Here is a 22802-nt window from a genome sequence, read left to right on the forward strand (position 1 = left end):
CCACTATACCTGGCTACTACACCAGGCTGCTACACCAGGCTACTACACCAGGCTACTACACCAGGCTACTACACCAGGCTACTACACCATGCCACTACACCAGGCTACTACACCATGCCACTACACCAGGCTACTACACCATGCCACTACACCAGGCTGCTACACCATGCCACTACACCAGGCTGCTACACCATGCCACTACACCAGGCTACTACACCAGGCTGCTACACCATGCCACTACACCAGGCTACTACACCAGGCTACTACACCATGCCACTACCCCAGGCTACTACACCATGCCACTATACCTGGCTACTACACCATGCCACTACACCAGGCTACTACACCATGCCACTATACCTGGCTACTACACCACGCTACTACACAACACTACTACACCAGGCTACTACACACAGGGAACCGGTCGGCCGAGTGGACAGCACGCGGGACTTGTGATCCTGTGGTCCTGGGTTCGATCCCAGGAGCTGGCGAGAAACAATGGGGAGAGTTTCTTTCACCCTATGCCCCTGTTACCTAGCAGTAAAATAGGTACCTGGGTGTTAGTCAGCTGTCACGGGCTGCTTCCTGGGGGTGGAGGCCTGGTCGAGGACCGGGCAGCGGGGACACTAAAGCCCTGAAATCATCTCAAGATAACCTCAAGATACTACACCACGCTACTACACCAGGCTACTACACCACACCATGCCACTATAACATGCTTCTACACCATGCCACTACACCAGGTGACTACACCACGCCACTATACCTGGCCACTACACAAGCTACTACACCATCCTACTATCTTGAAGGTTATCTTGAGATGATTTCGTGGCTTTAGTGTCCCCGCGGCCCGGTCCTCGACCAGGCCTCCACCCCCAGGAAGCAGCCCATGACAGCTGACTAACTCCCAGGTACCTATTAACTGCTAGGTAACAGGGACGTTCAGGGTGAAAGAAACTTTTGCCCATTTGTTTCTGCCTCGTGCAGGAATCGAACCCGCGCCACAGAATTACGAGTCCTGCGCGCTATCCACCAGGCTACGAGGCCCCCGACTACACCACGCTACTACTCCTTACTACACCAGGCTAACTACACCAGGCCACTACACAACGCAGCTACACCACGCTACTACACCAGGCTACTTCACCACACCACTACACCACACTACTTCACCTGGTGTGGTTCTTAAGCTATATCTTGCTCTGGTTAGGCCCCATTTAGATTATGCAGTTCAGTTTTGGTCGCCGTATTATAGAATGGATATAAATTCACTTGAACGTGTCCAACGTAGGATGACTAAGTTAATTCCCCAAATTAGAAATCTTTCATATGAAGAAAGATTAACAAAGCTTAAGTTGCATTCACTGGAAAGGTGAAGAGTTAGGGGTGACATGATAGAGGTTTACAAATGGATGAATGGACATAACAGGGGGGATATTAATAGGGTATTAAAAATATCAACACAAGACAGAACACGAAACAATGGGTATAAATTGGATAAGTTTAGATTTAGGAAAGACTTGGGTAAATACTGGTTCAGTAAGAGGGTTGTTGATTTGTGGAACCAATTACCGCGTAACGTGGTGGAGGTGGTGTCCCTCGATTGTTTCAAGCGCGGGTTGGACAAGTATATGAGTGGGATTGGGTGGTTATAGAATAGGAGCTGCCTCGTATGGGCCAATAGGCCTTCTGCAGTTACCTTTGTTCTTATGTTCTTACATTACGCTACTGCATTAAGCTACTACACCATGCCACTACACCAGGCTACTACACTCGCTACTACACCACGCTACTACACCACACTACTACACCTTACTACACCAGGCTTCTATACCACGCTACTACACCACACTACTACACCTTACTACACCAGGCTACTGCACCAGGCTACTACACCATGCCACCACACCAGGCCACTACACCAGGCTACTGCACCACGCAACTACACTACGCTACTACAACCAGGCCACTACACCAGGATACTGCACCAGGCTACTACACCATGCCACCACACCAGGCCACTACACCAAGCTACTACACCACACAACTACACTACTACAACCAGGCCACTACACCACACTACTAGAAATGAAAAATGAATAAAAATGATGAACCCACCTTTATTATGATCCTTTTTTAAATTAATTTTATCAAATGTAAAAATATTTTTTTATATTTTTACATTTCCTATTTATTAATATTTTAACATTTTAACTTTAAACACTTAATAAAAGGTGTCACAAAGTTTCAAATTATGATATAAAAGGTGTCACAATGTTTCAAATTACGGTACAAAAGGTGTCACAAACTTTCAAATTGGAGTCAAAAAGGTGTCACAAAGTTTCAAATTATGATATAAAAGGTGTCACAAAGTTTCAAATTAGGATTAGGTACGTAGGTTTTGGTTAAAAGTTTCGGAAATCAATTTAAAACCACACAAAATAACGTATCTAATGCGCGAAAACAAACAGTTCCACTACTTTCTAACACTTTCCAGGAATGTTGTGGAAACTTAAAATTGTTTCCTGTGTTTCCGCTCTACTTCCTACTTTCTGGAGACAGAGGTATGGCGAAGTGCCTGTGTTTTCTGAGGCTGGAATGCACAGATCTTAAGCGCTGACTTCATCACGAGGGAATGTGAATACAGAAAGTACTCATGAGGGAAAGTGTCACCGGTGGAGCTCGACGAGGCTTTGCCCTTTGTCTTTCTCCGTGACAATGGTTACACTTGACTTGCCTGAAATGCTTTGCGTGCTAGTGACTTTACAAGCATGTAAAATCATCATTATTATGTACTCTCTAAACCCCCAATGTACCTTCTAATATATATAAATAAATAGAGATATATCCGGCTGCCAGTACAACAACGACATATCCTGCTGATAATTATATTGAGATATTCTCATTTGTCAGTGCAACAACGACATATCCAGCTGATAATTACATTGAGATATACCCGGCTGTCAGTGCAACAAGGACTTACCACAAGTGTGAAGAACTTACGGTGGCGTTGGCCCAAGGGAAGAACATGCCGAGAGAGAAGACCCCAAGCAGAGGTCCGCCAACCATGCCGAAGATACTCAGTGCTGCCTGCAATAAAATGCATACTAGCTTATTCATGTCAGGTCTTATTCAGGTCTTCATGTCAGACCTCGGCGCTGCACCCAGTACACCCTTGTCTTCTGACACTTCTATACGTACACATAGGCCTAAGCATCTTCACCCAAAATATAGGTGAGTAGATACCCTAAAATGCGCACGCGCACGCACGCGCACACACACACACACACACACACACACACACACACACACACACACACACACACACACACACACACACACACACACACACACACACACACACACACACACACACACACACACACACACGGGGGAGGGGGGTCTGGTAGCTGAGTGGACAGCGCGCGGGATCCTGTGGCCCGGGTTCGATTCCCGGCGCCGGCAGAGACAAATGGACAGAGTTTCTTTCACCCTGATGCCCCTGTTACCTAGCAGTAAATAAGTACTTGGACGTTATACAGTTCTTATGGGCTGCTTCCTATGTGTGTGTGTGTGTGTGTGTGTGTGTGTGTGTGTGTGTGTGTGTGTGTGTGTGTGTGTGTGTGTGTGTGTGTGTGTGTGTAATTTTTTTTTAAATAAGTTAGTTATTAATTAGTAACAGTTGATTGACAGTTGAGAGGCGGGCCGAAAGAGCGGAGCTCAGCCCCCGCAAGCACAACTGGGTGAATACTCAGTTCTGTGGGAGATGAATGTGACAAAGGCTGTTGGGCCTGACAGAATATCTCCATGGAAACTAAAAGAGCATGCAGAAGCACTAAGTGTGCCACACTCTCTATGGTGTATAACAGGTCACTGGGAACAGGAGACCTGCCGGAAAGCTGGAAGACGGCTAATTTAGTGTAATACAGGAAAAGGGTGACAGGAAAGAGACAATGAACTACAGGCCAGTTTGTCAGTTTCACTAACTTGTATACCATGCTAGGTGATAGATATGATTCTGAGGAGAAGGCTCGAGGAACATCTGGAGGGAAAGAGCTATGTAACACACTAACAACATGGGTTCAGGGATGGTAAATCATGCTTCACAGGCTTAATATAATTACATGACCAGGTGACAAAAATTTGGCAAGAAAGTGAAGGGTGGGAAGACAGCATTTACTTAGACACAGTCAAAGAAAGAGGTACTTACACACAGTCATAGTCAAAGGTACTGTGTCAAAGTCAGAAAGTCTTTGACACAGTACCCCATAAGAGGCAGCTACAAAAGTTGGAGAAACAGGCAGGAATAAAAGGCAGGTGCTCCAGTGGATAAAGGAGTATCTAAGAAACAGGAAACAGCGAGTAACTGTGAGGGGGGAGACATCAGAGTGGCGAGATGCCACCAGCAGAGTCCCACAGGGCTCTGTACTTAGACCCTTCATGTTTCTGATATATGTAAACGCTCTTTTCGAGATCGAGATATGTAAACGCTCTTTTCGAGATCGAGATCAATCCGTTCTCGCACTTTATTACAGTCAATATTGACTTATTAAATACGTGCATATGTGACATACTAAACATACTAGTTTACCTTGCAAAGCTTCATAGAAAACACCGACCATACCTAACCTTCTTGGTATGTTAAGATAAGCATCTTATTGCTTCGTAATTGCAATTATTACTTAACCTATACTTATAATAGGTATATTGATGTATATTGTGTAGAGTACGGTGTGTAAAGTATATTGTGTAGAGTATGATGTACTCACTTAGTTGTACTTACCTAGTTGTGCTTGCGGGCGTTAAGCTTTGTCTCTTTGGTCCCACTTCTCAACCATCAATCAACTGGTGTACAGATTCCTGAGCCTACTGGGCTCTATCATACCTATATTTGAAACTGTGTATGGAGTCAGCCTCCACCACATCACTTCCTAGTGCATTCCATTTATTAACTACTCTGACACTGAAAAAAATCTTTCTAACGTATCTGTGGCTCATCTGGGTACTATATTTCCACCTGTGTCCCCTTGTTCGTGTTCCACTTGTGCTGAAGAGTTTGTCTTTGTCCACCCTGTCAAGACCCCCTGAAAATTTTGTAGGTGGTTATCATGTCTCCCCTTACTCTTCTGTTTTCCAGGGACGTGAGGTTCAATTCCTTTCGCCTTTCCTCGTAGCTCATTCCTCTCAGTTCCGGGACGAAACTGGTGGCATACCGCTGATTCCTCTCTTACTTTGTCTTGTGTTTAACTATGTATGGACTCCAGGCTGGAGCTGCATATTCCAGGATTGATCTGACATAAGTGGTATACAGGGTCGTGAACGATTCCTTTCACAAGTTTCTTAAGGCAGTTCATATGTTGGCGAACCTAGCATATGCCGCTGATGATATTCTTTTGATGTGGGCCTCTGGGGACAGGTTCGGTGTGATATCAACACCCAGGTCTTTCTATTTGACTCTTGCAGAATTTCACCTCCCAGATGGTACCTTGTGTTCAGCTTCCTGCTCCCTTCGCCTAATTTCATTACTTTACACTTTTCTGAGTTGAACTTTAGAAGCCATTTTCTATACCATTACTCCTGTTTGTTCAGGTCATCCTGTAGTCCTGTGTAGAGTATGATGTGTAGTGTGTGTGTGTGTGTTTCTTGAATTAACCTAGGTGTTATATCTCCTTGTAGATTTGTTTTTCTCTTATCATTACAAGGAGGTAATTTTTGTATCATTGTGAACCATCCTTTTGGTCTCCATTCACTTGTATTTACTGCTTGTTCCTGTATAATCGAGCTATTAGCTCTTGGACCCCTCCCCCCCCCCCCCCCGCCTTTCTAACCGACGACTGTCTAATGCACTCAACTTATTCTTCGTCTTTCATATCTACTAAAAAAAATTATCCAACATACCCACACACACATCCTCAAGATGTAGCCCGTAGCAACTGTCTAACTGCAAGATACCTATTTACTGCAAGGGGAAACAGTGGATTCGGATGAAAAATCTTTTGTCTCTGCCTCGACCAAGAATCTAACTCGGTCCCCTAGAACTACATTTGTGTGTATTTTCTATTTGGTTTTACTATTTGTCACTGGGGTATCGCGCTGTTAGCTCTTGGACCCCGCCTCTCTTACCACCAGTAGTCTAATGTTCTGACTCTTCATCTTTTAATTTATCATATTCTCACACACAGAGAAATCACATTAACGTGAAGTATCAATGAGATACGGCTCCTACTGATTTTCTCATACACTCATATATTTCTCTCTCGCGCACACAGCGAGGGGGCCGTATGTGTGTGTTTGTTTGTTCGAGGGGCCTCGCGGCTGAGTGAACATCGCTCGGGGGTCATAGTCCTAAAGGACCGGGTTCGATTCCCAGAGGAGGCAGAAACAAATGGGCAAAGTTTCTCTTACCTTCATGTCTCTGTTCACCTAGCAGTAAAACAGGTACCTGTGAGTTAGGCAGCTGCTACATACTGCTTCCTGTGTGTGTACTCACTTAGTTGTACTCACCTATTTGTGCTTGCGTGGGTTGAGCAAATAGGTACACACACACACACACACACACACACACACACACACACACACACACGCGCGCGCGCGCGCGCGCGCAAACACACACATATGTTATACTTTGTCATATACTTTGTTATATGACAAAGAGTGCTGGGAAGACGGGACACCACGAGCGTAGCTCTCATCCTGTAACTACACTTAGGTAATTACACACACACACGCACACAATGTGTGTGTGTGTGAATGAATACGTCAGGGTGAGAAAAGAGACAGAAGGGCAATATGAAAACGACATAGCAAGCCAGGCTAAGACTAAACCCCAATTGCTGCACAGTCACATCAGGAGAAAGACAACAGTGAAGGAACAGGTAATGAAACTGAGGATAGAGGCAGACAGATTCATTACAAACGACAAATAAGTATGCGAGGAACTCTAAATGAAAGTCCAGGAAATCTGAGGTCTCACCCCTCACTATAACTCTTTGCTTCCTATTTCTTAGATATTCCCTTATCCACTGGAGCATTTTACCAGTTACTCCTGCCTGTCTCTCCAGCTTATCTACCAGCCTCTTTTGGGGGACTGTATCAAAGGCTTTCCGACAGTCCAAAAAAATGCAGTTTGCCCAGCCTTCTCTTTCTTGCTTAATCTTTGTCACCTGATCATAGAATTCTATTAAGCCAGTAAGGCAAGATTTACCCTCCCTGAACCCATGTTGGCGATTTGTCACGAAGTCTCTTTTCTCCGGATGTGTTACTAGATTTTTTCTCACGATCTTCTTCATCACTTTGCATGGTATACAAGTTAAGGACACTGGCCTGTAGTTCAGTGCCTCTTGTCTGTCACCCTTTTGGTATATTGGGACCACATTAGCTGCCTCCATAATTCTGGTAGGTTTCCCGTCTCCAGTGACCTGCTATACACTATGGAGAGTGGCAAGCAGAGTGCCTCTGCACACTCTTTCAATACTCATGGTGATATCCCATCTGGACCAACAGCCTTTCTCACATCCAGATCCAACAGGTGTCTCTTGACCTTATCTCTCATAATTTTGAACCCTTCCAAGGCCGCCTGGTTTACTGCCCGCTCTCCTAGCGCAGTGACCTCACCATGTTCTATTGTGAAGACCTCCTGGAACCTCTTGTTGAGTTTCTCACACACCTCTTTGTCATTCTCTGTATACCTGTCCTCGCCTGTTCTAAGTTTCATTACCTGTTCTTTCAATGTTGTCTTCCTCCAGATGTGGCTGTGTGTGTGTGTGTGTGTGTGTGTGTGTGTGTGTGTGTGTGTGTGTGTGTGTGTGTGTGTGTGTGTGTGCGTGTGTGTGTGTGTGTGTGTGTGTGTGTGTGTGTGTGTGTGTGTGTGTGTGTGTGTGTGTGTGTGTGTGTGTGTGTGTGTGTGTGTGTGTGTGTGTGTGTGTGTGTGTGTGTGTGCGCGTGCGCGCGTGTGTGTAAGTTTATTATGGGGGGTGGCACGGTGGGGGGGTGGGGTTAACTGGTGGAGGGAGGGAGGGAGTGAAAGGGAGTAAAAGAGAGTGAGGGAGAGGGAGTGAGGGAGAGGGATTGAGGGGGGAGAGAGGGAGAGGGAGTGAGGGGGAAAGAGGGAGAGTGAGGGAGAGAGGGAGAGAGGCAGAACGGGGAAGAGAGGCAGAGCGGGGGAGAGAAGAAGGAGGGCAATCAGGTGGGTGAGGGACGGAAGGTCAGTCCCGGGGGCCAGGTTGACTGCAGGCTGGTTTGTACGTGTGTGTGTGTGTGTGTGTGTGTGTGTGTGTGTGTGTGTGTATGTGTTTACATTGGCGTGTTATGTTGAGGGGGTGGGAGCTAGTCGGTGATGGTGTAATGTAACACAAACGTGTGAAAAACTAGTACCTAGCTGAGATTCTCGAGCTACTTTTTCGTATTTTAACTTAAGTCCAAAGCTAATTATTATATCAGGAACACTGTATACCTTGTATGACTGAATTTGAGAGGCACTCACCTCCAAGTAAGCATCCCAAAGCACAACTAGGTGATTTATGAAGCGATGTCCGCCTTAATTGTTGACGTCTCTGTAGGCCAGAGCTCCTTCCACGCGGTGGTCCAAATTCTTCCCTTCTCAGCCCGCTGGTGTCACTGTCTTGCCACAAACTCGTTCTTTTTCATTTTTTTCTTATCCAACGTTATAAGAATTCACTATGGGGCGTTATCACTGCATTGCTGTACCCTTCATATGACCAAAAACTATGTTTTGGGCTCACTGGTACGTAAATATCCCGAGAATATTGAACTAATTTGCGGACCGCTGTCCTACACTTGTGCCTTCCCTGGCTGCTTGGATAGGGTGTTGTGTGTGTGTGTGTTTACTCACGAAGTTGTACTCACTTAGTTCTGCTTGCGGGGTTGAGCTCTGATTCTTTGGGCCCACCTCTCAACTATTCAATCAATTAACTGATTGTTTTTAACACACACACACACACATTTAGGAAGCAGCCCATACCAGCTGTCTAACTCCCTGGTACCTATTTACTGTTAAGTGAACAGGGCCATTAGGGTAAAAGAAACTAGGCCCATTTGTTTCTGTCTTTGTACTTTCTACCACTTGATCGATCTCCGGTCCCAAGGACTACGAATACCGAGCGCTGCCATCTTACCTGTCAAGCCCCATTCATAAAATGTGTGTATTCACCTAGTTGGGCTTGCAGGAGTTGAGCTGTGCTCTTTCGTCCTGCTGCTCAACTGTCAATCAATCAACTGTTTCTAACTACTAACTTTTTCACAAAAACACACACACACACACACACACACACACACACACACACACACACACACACACACACACACACACACACACACACACACACACACACACACACACACACACACACACACACACACACACACACAATAGGTTTAATAGAGAATGTATGAAAGCAAAGGAGCTGAAAAAAAGGGCATGGAGGAACTTCCGTAATAACAGAACGCCAGAAAGTAGAGAGATATACCAGAGAACCAGGAACGAGTATGTTAGTGTGAGAAGAGCAGCTGAGAAAAGGTATGAAAATCATATAGCTAATAAAGCCAAGACCGAACTAAAGCTACTACACAGTCACATCAGGAGGAAGACAACAGTGAAGGAACATGTGATGAAACTTAGGATGGGCGAGGACAGGTACACAGAGAATGACAAAGAGGTGTGTTAGGAACTCAACAAAAGGTTCCAAGAGGACTTTACAATAGAACAACGAGAAGTCACGGCGCTAGGAGAGGTGGCAGCAAACCAGGTGACCTTGGAAAGACTCGAAATTACAAGAGATGAGGTAAAGAAGCACCTATTGGAGATGGACATGAGAAAAGCTGTTGGGCCGGACGGAATCTCACCATGGGTATTGAAAGAGTGTGCAGGAGCACTTTGCTTGCCACTCTCCATAGTGTATAGTAGGTCACTGGAAACGGGAGACCTACCAGAAATATGGAAGACTGCTAATGTAGTACAAAAAGTGTGACAGACAAGAGGCTCTGAACGACAGGCCAGTGTCCTTAACTTGCATACCATACAAGGTGATAGAGAAGATTGTGAGAAAAAACCAAGTAACACATCTGGAGAGAAGAGACTTCTTGACAGCCCATCAACATGGGTTCAGGGAGGATAAATCTTACCTTAAAAGCTTGATAGAATTCTACGATCAGGTGACAAAGATTAAGCAAGAGAGAGAGAAGGATGGGCGAACTGCATTTTTTTGGACTGTCGGAAAGCCTTTGACACAGTACCCCATAAGAGGTTGATGCATAAGCTGGAAAAACAGGCAGGAGTAACTAGTAGGGCGCTCCAGTGGATAAGGGAGTACCTGAGCAATAGGAAGCAGAGAGTTACAGTGAGGGGTGAGACCTCAGAATGGCGTAAAGTCACCAGTGGAGTCCCACATGGCTCTGTACTCGGACCTATATCCTGTTTCTGATATACGTAAATGATCTCCCAGAGGGTATAGACTCATTTCTCTCAATGTTTGCTGACGACTCCAAAATTATGAGAAGGATTAAGACAGAGGAGGACAGTTTGAGTCTTCAAGAAGACCTGGACAAGATGCAGGAATGGTCGAACAAATGGTTGTTAAAGTTCAACCCAAGCAAATGTAATGAAATGAAGATAGGGGTAGGGATAAGGAGACCAGATATAAGGTATCATTTGGGAGATGAAATACTTCAAGAGTCAGAGAGAGAGAGAGAAAGACCTGGGAGTTGATATCACGATAAAACCTGTCCCCTGAAGCTCATATCAAAAGGATAGCATTTGCCAGGTTGGCTAACAAAAGAACGGCCTTTAGAAACTTGTGTAAGGAATCTTTCAGAACAGTATATACCACATATGTCAGACCAATCCTGGAGTATGCGGCTCCAGTATGGAGTCCATATCTAGTCAAGGATAAGACTAAACTGGAAAAGGTTCAAAGGTTTGCCACCAGACTAGTACTCGAGTTGAGAGGTATGAGCTACGAGGAGAGACTACGGGAATTAAACCTCACCTCGTTGAAAGACAAAGGAGTCAGGGGGGAAATAATCACCACATTCAAGATTCTCAGGGGAATCGACAGGGTTGATAAAGACAGGCTATTTAACACAAGGGGCACACGCACTAGGGGACACAGGTGGAAACTGAGTGCCCAAATGAGCCACAGAGATATTAGAAAGAACTTTTTTAGTGTCAGAGTGGTTGACAAATGGAATGCATTAGGAAGTGATGTGGTGGAGGCTGACTCCATACACAGTTTCAAGTGTAGATATGATAGAGCCCAATAGGCTCAGGAACCTGTACACCTGTTGATTGACGGTTGAGAGGCGGGACCAAGGAGCCAGAGCTGAACCCCCGCAAGCACAACTAGGTGAGTACACACACACACACAGGAAGCGTCCCGTAACAGCTAACTAACTTCCAGGTACCTATTTACTGCTAGGTAACAGGGACATCAGGGTGAAAGAAACTCTGCCCACCTGTTTCCGCAGGCGCCGGGAATCGAACCCAGAACCGCAGGATTACGTACCCAGCGTGCTGTCCATTCAGCCACCAGCACCCTGTTTGCGTAGTCACATAGTTGTATTCACCTAGTTGTGCTTGCAGGGGTTGAGCTCTGCTCTTTCGGTCTGCCTCTCAACTGTCAATCAACTGTTTCTAATACTTCTATGTTTTTTCCCACGTCACACACACACACCCCAGGAAGCAGCCCGTGACAGCTGACTAACTTCCAGGTACCTATTTACTGCTAGGTAACAGGGGTATAGGGTGAAAGAAACTCTGCACATCGTTTCTCGCCGGCGCCCGGGATCGAACCCGGGACCACAGGATCACGTGTCCCGCGTGCTGTCCGCTCAGCCACCGGCTAACACACACACACATCGGTGTGTGTGTGTGTGTGTGTGTGTGTGTGTGTGTGTGTGTGTGTGTGTGTGTGTGTGTGTGTGTGTGTGTGTGTGTGTGTGTGTGTGTGTGTGTGTGTGTGTGTGTGTGTGTGTGTGTGTGTGTGTGTGTGTAAGCCCCTATTTGAACTCACCTATTTGTGCTTACAGGATCGAGCTCTAGCTTTTGGACCCCATCATTCCCCATCCCGCGCAATTCTGGGACGAGCCACGTCGCAAACTTCTGAACCATTTCCGGTCTCCTTGCGTGTTTCTTCTAGTGGGGGCTCCATGAAGGGACAGAATACTTTAAGACTGGTCTCATGTAGGCAGTGTAAAGTGCTCTAAATGTCTTTTTACTTTGGTGTCTGAACGATGTTCTTTTTCCTAGCATAGAGTACGCTGCTGTCAGTTTCCTATGCATGTGTACCTCAGGAGTTAGATTTGGTGTTATGTCCACCTCCAGATCTCTTTCTCGAATCGTCACAGGTAGGGAGTTTTCCTTCATTGACTACTGTCCCTTTGACCTCCTGTCACCTAGTTCTATTTCCATATCTTTATACTTGCTCATGTTGAACTCTAGTAGCCATTTCTCTGACCATCTCTGCAACCTGTTCAAGTACTCTTTAGAATCCTACAATCCTAATTTGTCCCAACTCATCTCATTAATTCCGCGTCATCTGCAAACATCGACATATAGGTATCGACTGCTGTAGATATGTCATTTACGTATATTAGAAATAGAATTGGACCCAGCAACGATTCTTGAGGTACTCCACTCGTTACGGTTCACCAGTCTGACTTCTTGCCCCTTACTGTTACTCTCTGGCTCCTGCCTGTTAGGTAATTCCTTAACCATGCTTGGGTTTTTCCGCTTACTCCCGCCTGCCTCTTAAGTTTGAATAGCAATCTCCTGAGCGGTACTGTATCAAAAGCTTTTTGCCCTTGATACTTGCCAGAAAAACAGTCCAGAAATATGCAGTCTGCCCATCCATATTCTTGTTACTTTATCATAGATTTCCAGAAAGTTTGTTTGGCATGATTTCCCATTACTGAATCCATGTTGGTGTTTGTTTACATACCTATTTCTCTCCAAGTGTGTAACCAGTTTTAACCTTATTAATCTTTCAAGCACTTTGAAGAGGATGCTTGTCGGTGATACTGGTCTGTAGTTAAGTGCCTCTTTCCAATCTCTTCTCTGGAAAATTGGTAACACGATTAACTATGTGTGTACTCACCTAGTTGTACTCACCTAGTTGTGTTTGCGGGGGTTGAGCTCTGGCTCTTTGGTCCCGCCTCTCAACCGTCAATCAACAGGTGTACAGATTCCTGAGCCTATCGGGCTCTGTCATATCTACACTTGAAACTGTGTATGGAGTCAGCCTCCACCACATCACCCCCTAATGCATTCCATTTGTCAACCACTCTGACACTAAAAAAGTTCTTTCTAATATCTCTGTGGCTCATTTGGGCACTCAGTTTCCACCTGTGTCCCCTTGTGCGTGTTCCCCTTGTGTTAAATAGACTGTCTTTATCTACCCTATCAATCCCCTTCAGAATCTTGAATGTGGTGATCATGTCCCTCCTAACTCTTCTGTCTTCCAGCGAAGTGAGGTTTAATTCCCGTAGTCTCTCCTCGTAGCTCATACCTCTCAGCTCGGGTACTAGTCTGGTGGCAAACCTTTGAACCTTTTCCAGTTTAGTCTTATCCTTGACTAGATATGGACTCCATGCTGGGGCTGCATACTCCAGGATTGGCCTGACATATGTGGTATACAAAGTTCTGAATGATTCTTTACACAAGTTTCTGAATGCCGTTCGTATGTTGGCCAGCCTGGCATATGCCGCTGATGTTATCCGCTTGATATGTGCTGCAGGAGACAGGTCTGGCGTGATATCAACCCCCAAGTCTTTTTCCTTCTGTGACTCCTGAAGAATTTCCTCTCCCAGATTATACCTTGTATCTGGCCTCCTGCTCCCTACACCTATCTTCATTACATTACATTTGGTTGGGTTAAACTCTAACAACCATTTGTTCGACCATTCCTTCAGCTTGTCATGCTTGTGTGTGCGTGTTTGTGTGTGCACTCGCCCATTTGAACTTACCTATTTGTGTCTGCAGGATCGAGCATTCGCTCTTGCATCACGCCTTTTTGTAGCCGAAGGTTGTTTAAAGTAATGAAAACTGTCTTATTTCCCTGTCATATCTACTTTTATAATAACGAATAAGGTTTGCTTCAGTAACCAGCTTCTTTTGTTCAAGCCCCTTTTACAGAAATTTTTACGACGGGCAACTCTCCGTTCGTAAGTGACTCATTAAAGATCCTTGCTTGAGGGCATGCTGAAGGCTTTCGATGACGCCTTTAGTATCCAAGGTAATATGTTGTCTGGCCCAACTGCTTTAGTTTCATCCAGTGTTGTTAGCTGTTTCGTTACCGCCTATGCTGCCACTTCTATATCTGATCCAGGGTCATGTCTTCTAACAATGGGAGCTGATCAGGCTCGGTTGTGAACACTCCCTGGAAACTAGCGTTCAGAACCTCACAGACTTCCTTGTCGCTTTCTATGTATGGTCCTTCTGTTTTCCATAGTCTTGTCACTTGGTCGTTCACCGACATTTTTTTCTTCTTATATGACCATGTAGTAATTTTGGTTGTTTTTTAGGCTTTGGTCGCAATATCTTTCTCGTAGATTCTTTCCGATACTCTCCTTATATTAATGTTGCCGTTCCTAGCTTTATTGAATCTAACTCTGTTGCATCTAGTACTGTTGTTCTCTGTCCTTTATAATCTGTACTTGCTCTACTACCTCCTGTTCTCAATGTGTGTGTACTCTCCTAGTTGTACTCACCTAGTTGTGTGTGCAGTGGTTGAGCTCTGGCTCCTTGATCCCGCTTCTCAACTGTCAATCAACTGGTGTACAGATTCCTGAGCCTACTGGGCTCTGTCATATCTACATCTGAAACTGTGTATCGAATCTTCCTACACCACATCACTCCCAAATGCATTCCATCTAACTACACTAACATTGAAAAAGTTCTTTCTAACGTCACTGTAGCTCAATAGGGAACTCAGTTTCTACCCGTGTACCCCTTGTTCGCGTATCACCTGTGTTAAACAGTTTATCTTTATCTACCCTCTTAATTCCTCTGAGAATTTTGTAGGTAATGATCATGTCTCCCCTTACTCTTCTGTCTTCCTGTATCGTGAGTGGCATTTCACGCAGTCTTTCCTCGTAACACGTGCCTCTTAGTTCTGGGACTAGCCTAGTGGCATACCTCTGAACTTTTTCAAGCTTCCTCTTGTGCTTGACAAGGTACGGGCTCGATGCTGGGGCCGCATACTCCAGGATTGGTCTTACATATGTGGTATGCAAGTTTCTGAACGATTCCTTGCACAGGTTCCTGAAAGCAGTTCTGATGTTATCCAGCCTCGCATACACCGTAAAGGTTATTCGTTTTATTTGTTCTTCAGGAGACAGGTTTGGTGTGATATCAGCTCCTAGATCTTTCTCTTTGTCCGTTTCATGAATGACTTCATCTCCCATTTTGTATCCAGTGTCTGGCCTCCTGTTTCCACTGCCTAGTTTCATTACCTTTCATTTACTCGGTTTGAACTTTAGTAGCCATTTGTTGGACCATTCGTTCAGCTTGACTAGGTCATCTTGTAGCCTCATACTATCTTCCTCCGTCTTAACCCTTCTCATAATTTTTTAATCATCAGCAAACAATGAGAGGAAGGATTCTATATCCTCTGAGAGATCATTTACATTTATCAGAAACACTATAGTTCCATGGACTGAACCCTGCGGGACTCCACTGGTGACTCCTCGCCAGTCTGAGGCCTCACCCCTCAGAGTGACTTGCTGTCTTCTGTTACTTAGATATTCCCTCATCCAATAGAGTACCTTCCCTTTCACTCCTGACTGCATCTCCAGTTTTTGCACCAGTCTCTCGTGTGGTACTGTGTCAAAGGGTGTGTGTGTGTGTGTGTGTACTCACGTATTTGTACTCACCTAATTGTGCTTGCGGGGGTTGAACTCTGGCTCTTTGGTCCCGCTCCTCAACCGTCAATCAACAGATGTACAGGTTCCTGAGCCTATTGGGCTCTATCATATCTACACTTGAAACTGTGTATGGAGTCAGCCTCCACATCACTTCCTAATGCATTCCATTTGTCAACCACTCTGACACTAAAAAAGTTCTTTCTAATATCTCTGTGGCTCATTTGGGCACTCAGTTTCCACCTGTGTCCCCTAGTGCGTGTGCCTCTTGTGTTAAATAGCCTGTCTTTATCTACCCTTGTCGATTCCCTTGAGAATCTTGAATGCGGTGATCATGTCCCCCCTAACTCTTCTGTCTTCCAACGAAGTGAGGTTTAATTCCCGTAGTCTCTCCTCGTAGCTCATACCTCTCAGCTCGGATACTAGTCTGATGGCAAGCCTTTGAACCTTTTCCAGTTTAGTCATATGCTTGACTAGATATGGACTCCATGCTGAAGCCGCATACTCCAGGATTGGTCTGACATATGTGGTACATAATGTTCTGAAAGATTCCTTACACAAGTTTCTAAAGGCCGTTCTTATGTTAGCCAACCTGGCATATGCCGCTGATGTTATCCTCTTGATATGAGCTTCAGGGGACAGGTCTGGCGTGATATCAACCCCCCAGGTCTTTCTCTTTCTCTGACTCCTGAAGTATTTCATCTCCCAAATGATACCTTGTATCTGGTCTCCTGCTTCCTACCCCAATCTTCATTACATTACATTTGCTTGGGTTAAACTCTAACAACCATTTGTTTGACCATTCCTGCATCATGTCCTGGTTTTCTTGAAGCCTCAAGCTGTCCTCCTCAGTCTTAATCCTTCTCATAATTTTGGCGTCGTCAGCAAACATTGAGAGGAATGAGTCTATATCCTCAGGGAGATCACTTATGTATATCAAAAACAGGATAGGTCTGAGTACAGAGCCCTGTGGGACTCCATTGGTGACTTCACGCAAATCTGAGGTCTCACCCCTCACTGTAACTCTCTGCTTCCTATTGCTTAGGTACTCCCTTATCCACTGGAGCGCCCTACCAGTTACTCCTGCCTGTTTCTCCAGCTTATGCATCAGTCTTTTATTGGGTACTGTGTCAAAGGCTTTCCGACAGTCCAAAAAAATGCAGTCCGCCCATCCTTCTCTCTCTTGCTTAATCTTTGTCACCTTTGAGTGTGTGTGTGTGTGTGTGTGTGTGTGTGTGTGTGTGTGTGTGTGTGTGTGTGTGTGTGTGTGGGTCCGTCCGCATGGAAACATTTTTGACTTCGTTATACTTGTTAAATAACTTCTTTCCTGGTAACGTGTGAACTACTCACCTTCCCCCTTCAACTACTATAGAGATATGTTCAGTTATAGAAATAATATGTTCTTCACTAGTAAACACAGTCACAAAGTACATTATTAAAACACAACTCGTTTCCTTGTCGTTATCCTCGTTCCCACGTCTTCCGCACTATCCCCCACTCTCCTGTATTCTTGTCCTTCCCATCACTCCCCATTCCCCTTTGCCCCTCGTCCCCCTCGTCCCCTCGTCATCCCCACCATTCTCTACTTCCTCGTCCGATGCATTCCCAAATGATCTGATGTTCCCGTCAGAAAATTGGGAACATCAAATGATCTGATGTTCCCATCACTGATATATAAGAAAAACAGTTAAAAAACGAAATGAAAAGAATGAAGAAATAAAAATATAAACAATACTCACCAAATGAATGGTATGGTAAACAACAGAGCTCAATTCCAATGCAGTGTCACAAAATAATTAAATCAAAATGAAAATAATTCGAAATCTATGAAAATTCAATTTATCAATGAAATTGGAAACATTAAAATGGAATCATAACATATTTAGTATAGCGTGAGTTGTTCTTACATACAACAGATGGCGTTGTTTTTCAAAATTGCATGTTTTACTGTCATAGTTGTGTGGCATCTATACTTATACTCACGAAATGAACGGTATGGTAAACAACACAGCTGAATATCAACGCAATATCACACAAAATGATTAAATCAAAATGAAAATAAATCGAAATATATGAAAATTTAATTTGTCAATGCAATCGGAAAAATTGAGAGGGAATCGTAACATATTTATTTATTATAGTGTGTATGGCTCTTATGTGCAACAGATGGCGCTGTATCTTAAGAAAAAGAGAATGTTTTTGCTTTTTTACAAGTGTGGCATCTCTACGTATGAAATGAACGGTGTGGTAAACAACACAGCTCAATTCCAACACAATGTCACACAAAATAATTAAATCAAAATTAAAATAAATCGAAATCTATGAAAATTCAATTTATTAATGCTATCGGAAACATTGAAGTGGAAATCATATCATATTTAGTATAGCATGTGTGTGTTGCTATTACGTTTAACAGATGGCGCTGTTTTTTCTTTAAATTATGTTTTTACCTGTCACAGGTGAGGCATCTATATAGTAGGCATATAAAAACACGCGCATATTCAAATGCAACGTTGTGTCAAAATTTCAAAGTGTCAAATCTGTTATATTGTGTCAAATCTGTAAAGAGGTTTCGAAGATTTCTCTCACATGAAAAACACTTGAAAAAACAGTTTTTCAATAGAAGCATGTTTTTTTTCGTCACAAACGTGACATCAATATAATATGTATATAAAAACCCGCTCTGATGCGAATGGAACATTTTGTGAAAATTTCAAAGCAATCAGCGAAGAACTTTCGGAGATTAGCGATTTTGAACAAACGAACATTTCCATTTTTATTTATTTAGATTAGAATACCAACAGCCCTATTTCAGAGTGCTGCGAGTGGATACAATTCAGTGATACTAAGCGAATGTAAAGGACAGTCATTTCTACTTGCAGGAGGGTTTGTGACAGGAAGGTGACCTGTTTCACAAAACCAGTTACAGGCACTTGTATAGAGCACTGGTATACAGCAAGTTAGAGGCACTGATATACAGCAAGTTAGAGGCACTGGTATACAGCAAGTTAGAGGCACTGGTATACAGCAAGTTACATGCACTCGTATACAGCAAGTTACATGCACTCGTATACAGCGTTACTTGCCCTCGTATACAGCAAGTTACAGGCACTCGTATACAGCAACTTACAGGTACTTGTATACAGCAAGTTACAGGCACTCATATATATCAAGTTAGACACTCGTATACACCAAAACTCCCACAATAATATGGTGGCAATAATAACCCTCGGGTCTTAAGCCCGATACCAAATTAGAGTAAAATAATCTAAATTAAATTTTAAATTAATTTGTTAAAAAGAAAATGTATAACATCAGCAGCCAATTTAGTACATACTTACAGACAAAATATTGCCGAGTTGTTCAGCCACGAAGACGAGAGCGAATGTGAGAAGACCGAAGAAGAGGGAGAGGCCCCTGGAGACCCAGGTGCTGGCGTTGTCGGAGATGCCTGGATAACACCCGCTCTTGATGAAGTCCTCCAGCACGATGGCCGCTAGGGAGTTCATCCCGGAAGAAACGGTGCTGGTAGCCAAGAACTCCACTAATTAAATTGTTTTTATAATATGAACTACTGTTTGCAAACTTTTATTTTCTGACTGAGAAGGTAATCTACTTGTATGCTTCTAAATGTCTGTCATTACATCCTCAGATACCACCACGAGCCTTCCTGCTTGTTGTACCTATATCTCATAAACTTCTGTACTGTAAATATATATTTAAATTGCAGCTTTCGTAATAAAAGCATTTCAAGGGGAACAATCTTACCTGAGAGAACCAGCGAATATACCAGCAACGAACAATCCTGGAAGTCCCTTCCACTGTCCGAGTGTGTCCAAGACGAAGAGCGGGAAGATCTGGTCTCCCTTGGTAACAACTCCAGCACGAACTGGGTCACAGTCATAGTACTTGGCGTACAAAACCATCCCGCCGAAGGAACAGGTAACCATCAATATCACCAGTCCCACCAAGTTGACCCACAAGGCGTTGATGGCCATTTGTCTTGTCTGAACGCTAAGGTATCGCTGCACCTACGCGGATAGAAAAATCATGTATGTGTGAGAGTTGATCCTAAATCATGACGCAGTCATTATGGGACAAAGGAAAATAACAAACAAATACGTTTTACGGTATTACAACTGCATAATTTATATACAAATTCAAGACAAAGTATAGAATCAAAAGGTCGTGAATGTTCCCTATACATGTGAAGCGGTTACATAGTGGTGGTGATTGAAGAATATTTACGAGTTTCTTGAGCCCTTCTATTAATTTGCTTACATGAAAGAATGTAATACATGGACGTGTATCAGTACACACCATCAGTATACACAGCGTCACATGTTTTGAAAGACACCGAAATGGACGAGTAAAATACTCACCTAGTTGTGCTTGCGGGGGTTGAGCTTTGGCTCTTTGGTCCCGCAATGTCTAAGCATTAGTTCTTTCTGTGAAATGATGAATATTGATGAACAAATGATTTGAAAAGCCTGTCAGCTTGTAGCCTCTGTCAACCTTCTTGTGAGTGAAGGAGAACTTGGAACCTTATGGTCACCATAATTAGGTCCACTACATAATTACCATTATGTAGGTGGGACATGGCAACACCTTCGGAAGAAAATAACCCAGTGGAGACACCGGATTATAATGGTGCAGGGTGATTACAGGCTGAGGTGTATATGCAGGGCAAGGCACACCACCTCGCAGTCGATCACTAAAATGATCAGACGCCATTCTCCCGTACACATCCTTAGAGTACATGACACATTTCTGGAGGCTTTCATCGGCCAGGACTGGTATTATCCACACTGTGTGTGGTTTGTTAACAACATACCCCCATGTTGTCACGTACTACTTCAGAAGTACCGTCTGATGTGTACTCACCTATTTGTGCTTGCGAGGGTTGAGCTCTGGCTCTTTGGTCCCGCCTTTCAACTGTAAATCAACTGATGTACAGGTTCCTGAGACTACTGGGCTCTATCATATGTACACTTGAAACTGTATGGAGTCTGCCTCCACCACATCACTTCCTAATGCATTCCATTTCTCAACCACTCTGACACTAAAAAAGTCCTTTCTAATTTCTCTGTGGCTCGTTTGGGCACTCAATTTCCACCTGTGTCCCCTAGTGCGTGTGCCCTTCGTGTTAAATAGCATGTCCTTATTTACCCTATCAATCCCTTTGAGAATCTTGTATGTGGTGATCATGTCCCCCCTGACTCTTTTGTCTTCCAGCGACGTGAGGTTTAATTCCCGTACTCTCTCCTCGTAGCTCATACCACTCAGCTCGGGTACTAGACTGGTGGCAAAACTTTGAACCTTTTCCAGTTTAGTCTTATGCTTGACTAGATATGGACTCCATGCTGGAGCTGCGTACTCCTGGATAGGTCTGACATATGTGGTATACAAAGTTCTGAATGATTCCTTACACAAGTTTCTAAATGTCATTCTTACGTTAGCAAAACCTAGCGTATACCGCTGATGTTATCCTCTTGATATGGGCTTCAGGAGACAGGTCTGGCGTGATATCAATCCTCAAATCTTTCTTTCTCTCTGACTCATGAAAAATTTCATCTCCCAAATGATTCCTTGTATCTGGCCTCCTGCTCCCTACATCTTCATTACATTACATTTCCTTGGGTTAAACTCTAACAACCATTTGTTTGACCATTCCTTCAGTTTGTCTAGGTCTTCTTGAAACCTCATGTGTGTGTACTCACCTATTTGTACTCACCTATTAGTGCTTGCGGGGGTTGAGTATTGGCTCTTTGATCCCGCCTCTCAACTGTCAATCAACTGGTGTACAGATTCCTGAGCCTACTGGGCTCTATCATATCTACATTTAAAACTGTGTATGGAGTCAGCCTCCACCACATCACTGCCTAATGCATTCCATCCGTTAACTACTCTGACACTGAAAAAGTTCCTTCTAACGTCTCTGTGGCTCTTGTGGGTACTCAGTTTCTACCTGTGTCCCCTTGTTCGCGTCCCACCAGCGTTAAATAGTTCATCCTTGTTTACCCGTTCGATTCCTCTGAGGATTTTGAAGGTTGTGATCATGTCTCCCCTTACTCTTCTGTCTTCCAGTGTCATAAGGTGCATTTCCCGCAGCCTTTCCTCGTAACTCATGCCTCTTAGTTCTGGGACTAGTCTAGTAGCATACCTTTGGACTTTTTACAGCTTCGTCTTGTGCTTGACAAGGTACGGGCTCCATGCTGGGGCCGCATACTCCAGGATTGATCTTACATATGTGGTGTACAAGATTCTGAATGATTCCTTACACAGGTTTCTGAACGCCATTCTGATGTTAGCCAGCCTCGCATATGCCGCAGACGTTATTCTTTTTATGTGGGCTTCAGGAGGCAGGTTTGGTGTGATATCAACTCCTAGATCTTTCTCTCTGTTCGTTTCATTAAGTACTTCACCTCCTATTCTGTATCCTGTGTCTGGCCTCCTATTTCCACTGCCTAGTTTCATTACTTTGCATTTACTCGGGTTGAACTTCAACAGCCATTTGTTGGACCATTCACTCAGTCTGTCTAGGTCATCTTGTAGCCTCCTACGATCGTCCTCAGTTTCAATCCTCCTCATAATTTTTGCATCATTTGCAAACATTGAGAGAAACGATTCTATACCCTCTGGGAGATCATTTACATATATCAGAAACAGTATAGGTCCAAGGACTGACCCCTGCGGGACTCCACCCGTAACGTCTCGCCAATCTGAGACCTCACCCCTCACACTGACTCGTTGTCTCCTGTTTCATAGGTACTCCTGTATCCAACGGAGTACCTTCCCTTTCACTCCAGCCTGCATCTCCAGCTTTTTCACTAGCCTCTTGTGTCGCACTGTATCAAAGGCTTTCTGACAATCCAAAAATATGCTGTCTGCCCACCCTTCTCTTTCTTGCCTTATTTTTGTTGCCTGGT

General features: G+C 44.1%; 1 protein-coding gene across 1 annotated transcript in view; it reads right to left on the reverse strand.

Moving 5' to 3' along the window:
* Positions 1-22802, reverse strand: part of LOC123771803 (sodium-coupled monocarboxylate transporter 2) — a 211933-nt gene that overhangs the window by 73730 nt on the left and 115401 nt on the right. Inside the window, exons 6-8 of the mRNA XM_045764531.2 lie at positions 19642-19904; positions 19215-19398; positions 3004-3090 (exon numbers count right to left, since the gene is read on the reverse strand). Of these exons, the coding sequence (XP_045620487.2) occupies positions 3004-3090; positions 19215-19398; positions 19642-19904 (534 nt within the window). The remainder of the gene's footprint in view (positions 1-3003; positions 3091-19214; positions 19399-19641; positions 19905-22802) is intronic.

The sequence above is a fragment of the Procambarus clarkii genome, chromosome 75, assembly GCF_040958095.1.
Source record: "Procambarus clarkii isolate CNS0578487 chromosome 75, FALCON_Pclarkii_2.0, whole genome shotgun sequence".
Classification (NCBI taxonomy): domain Eukaryota; kingdom Metazoa; phylum Arthropoda; class Malacostraca; order Decapoda; family Cambaridae; genus Procambarus; species Procambarus clarkii.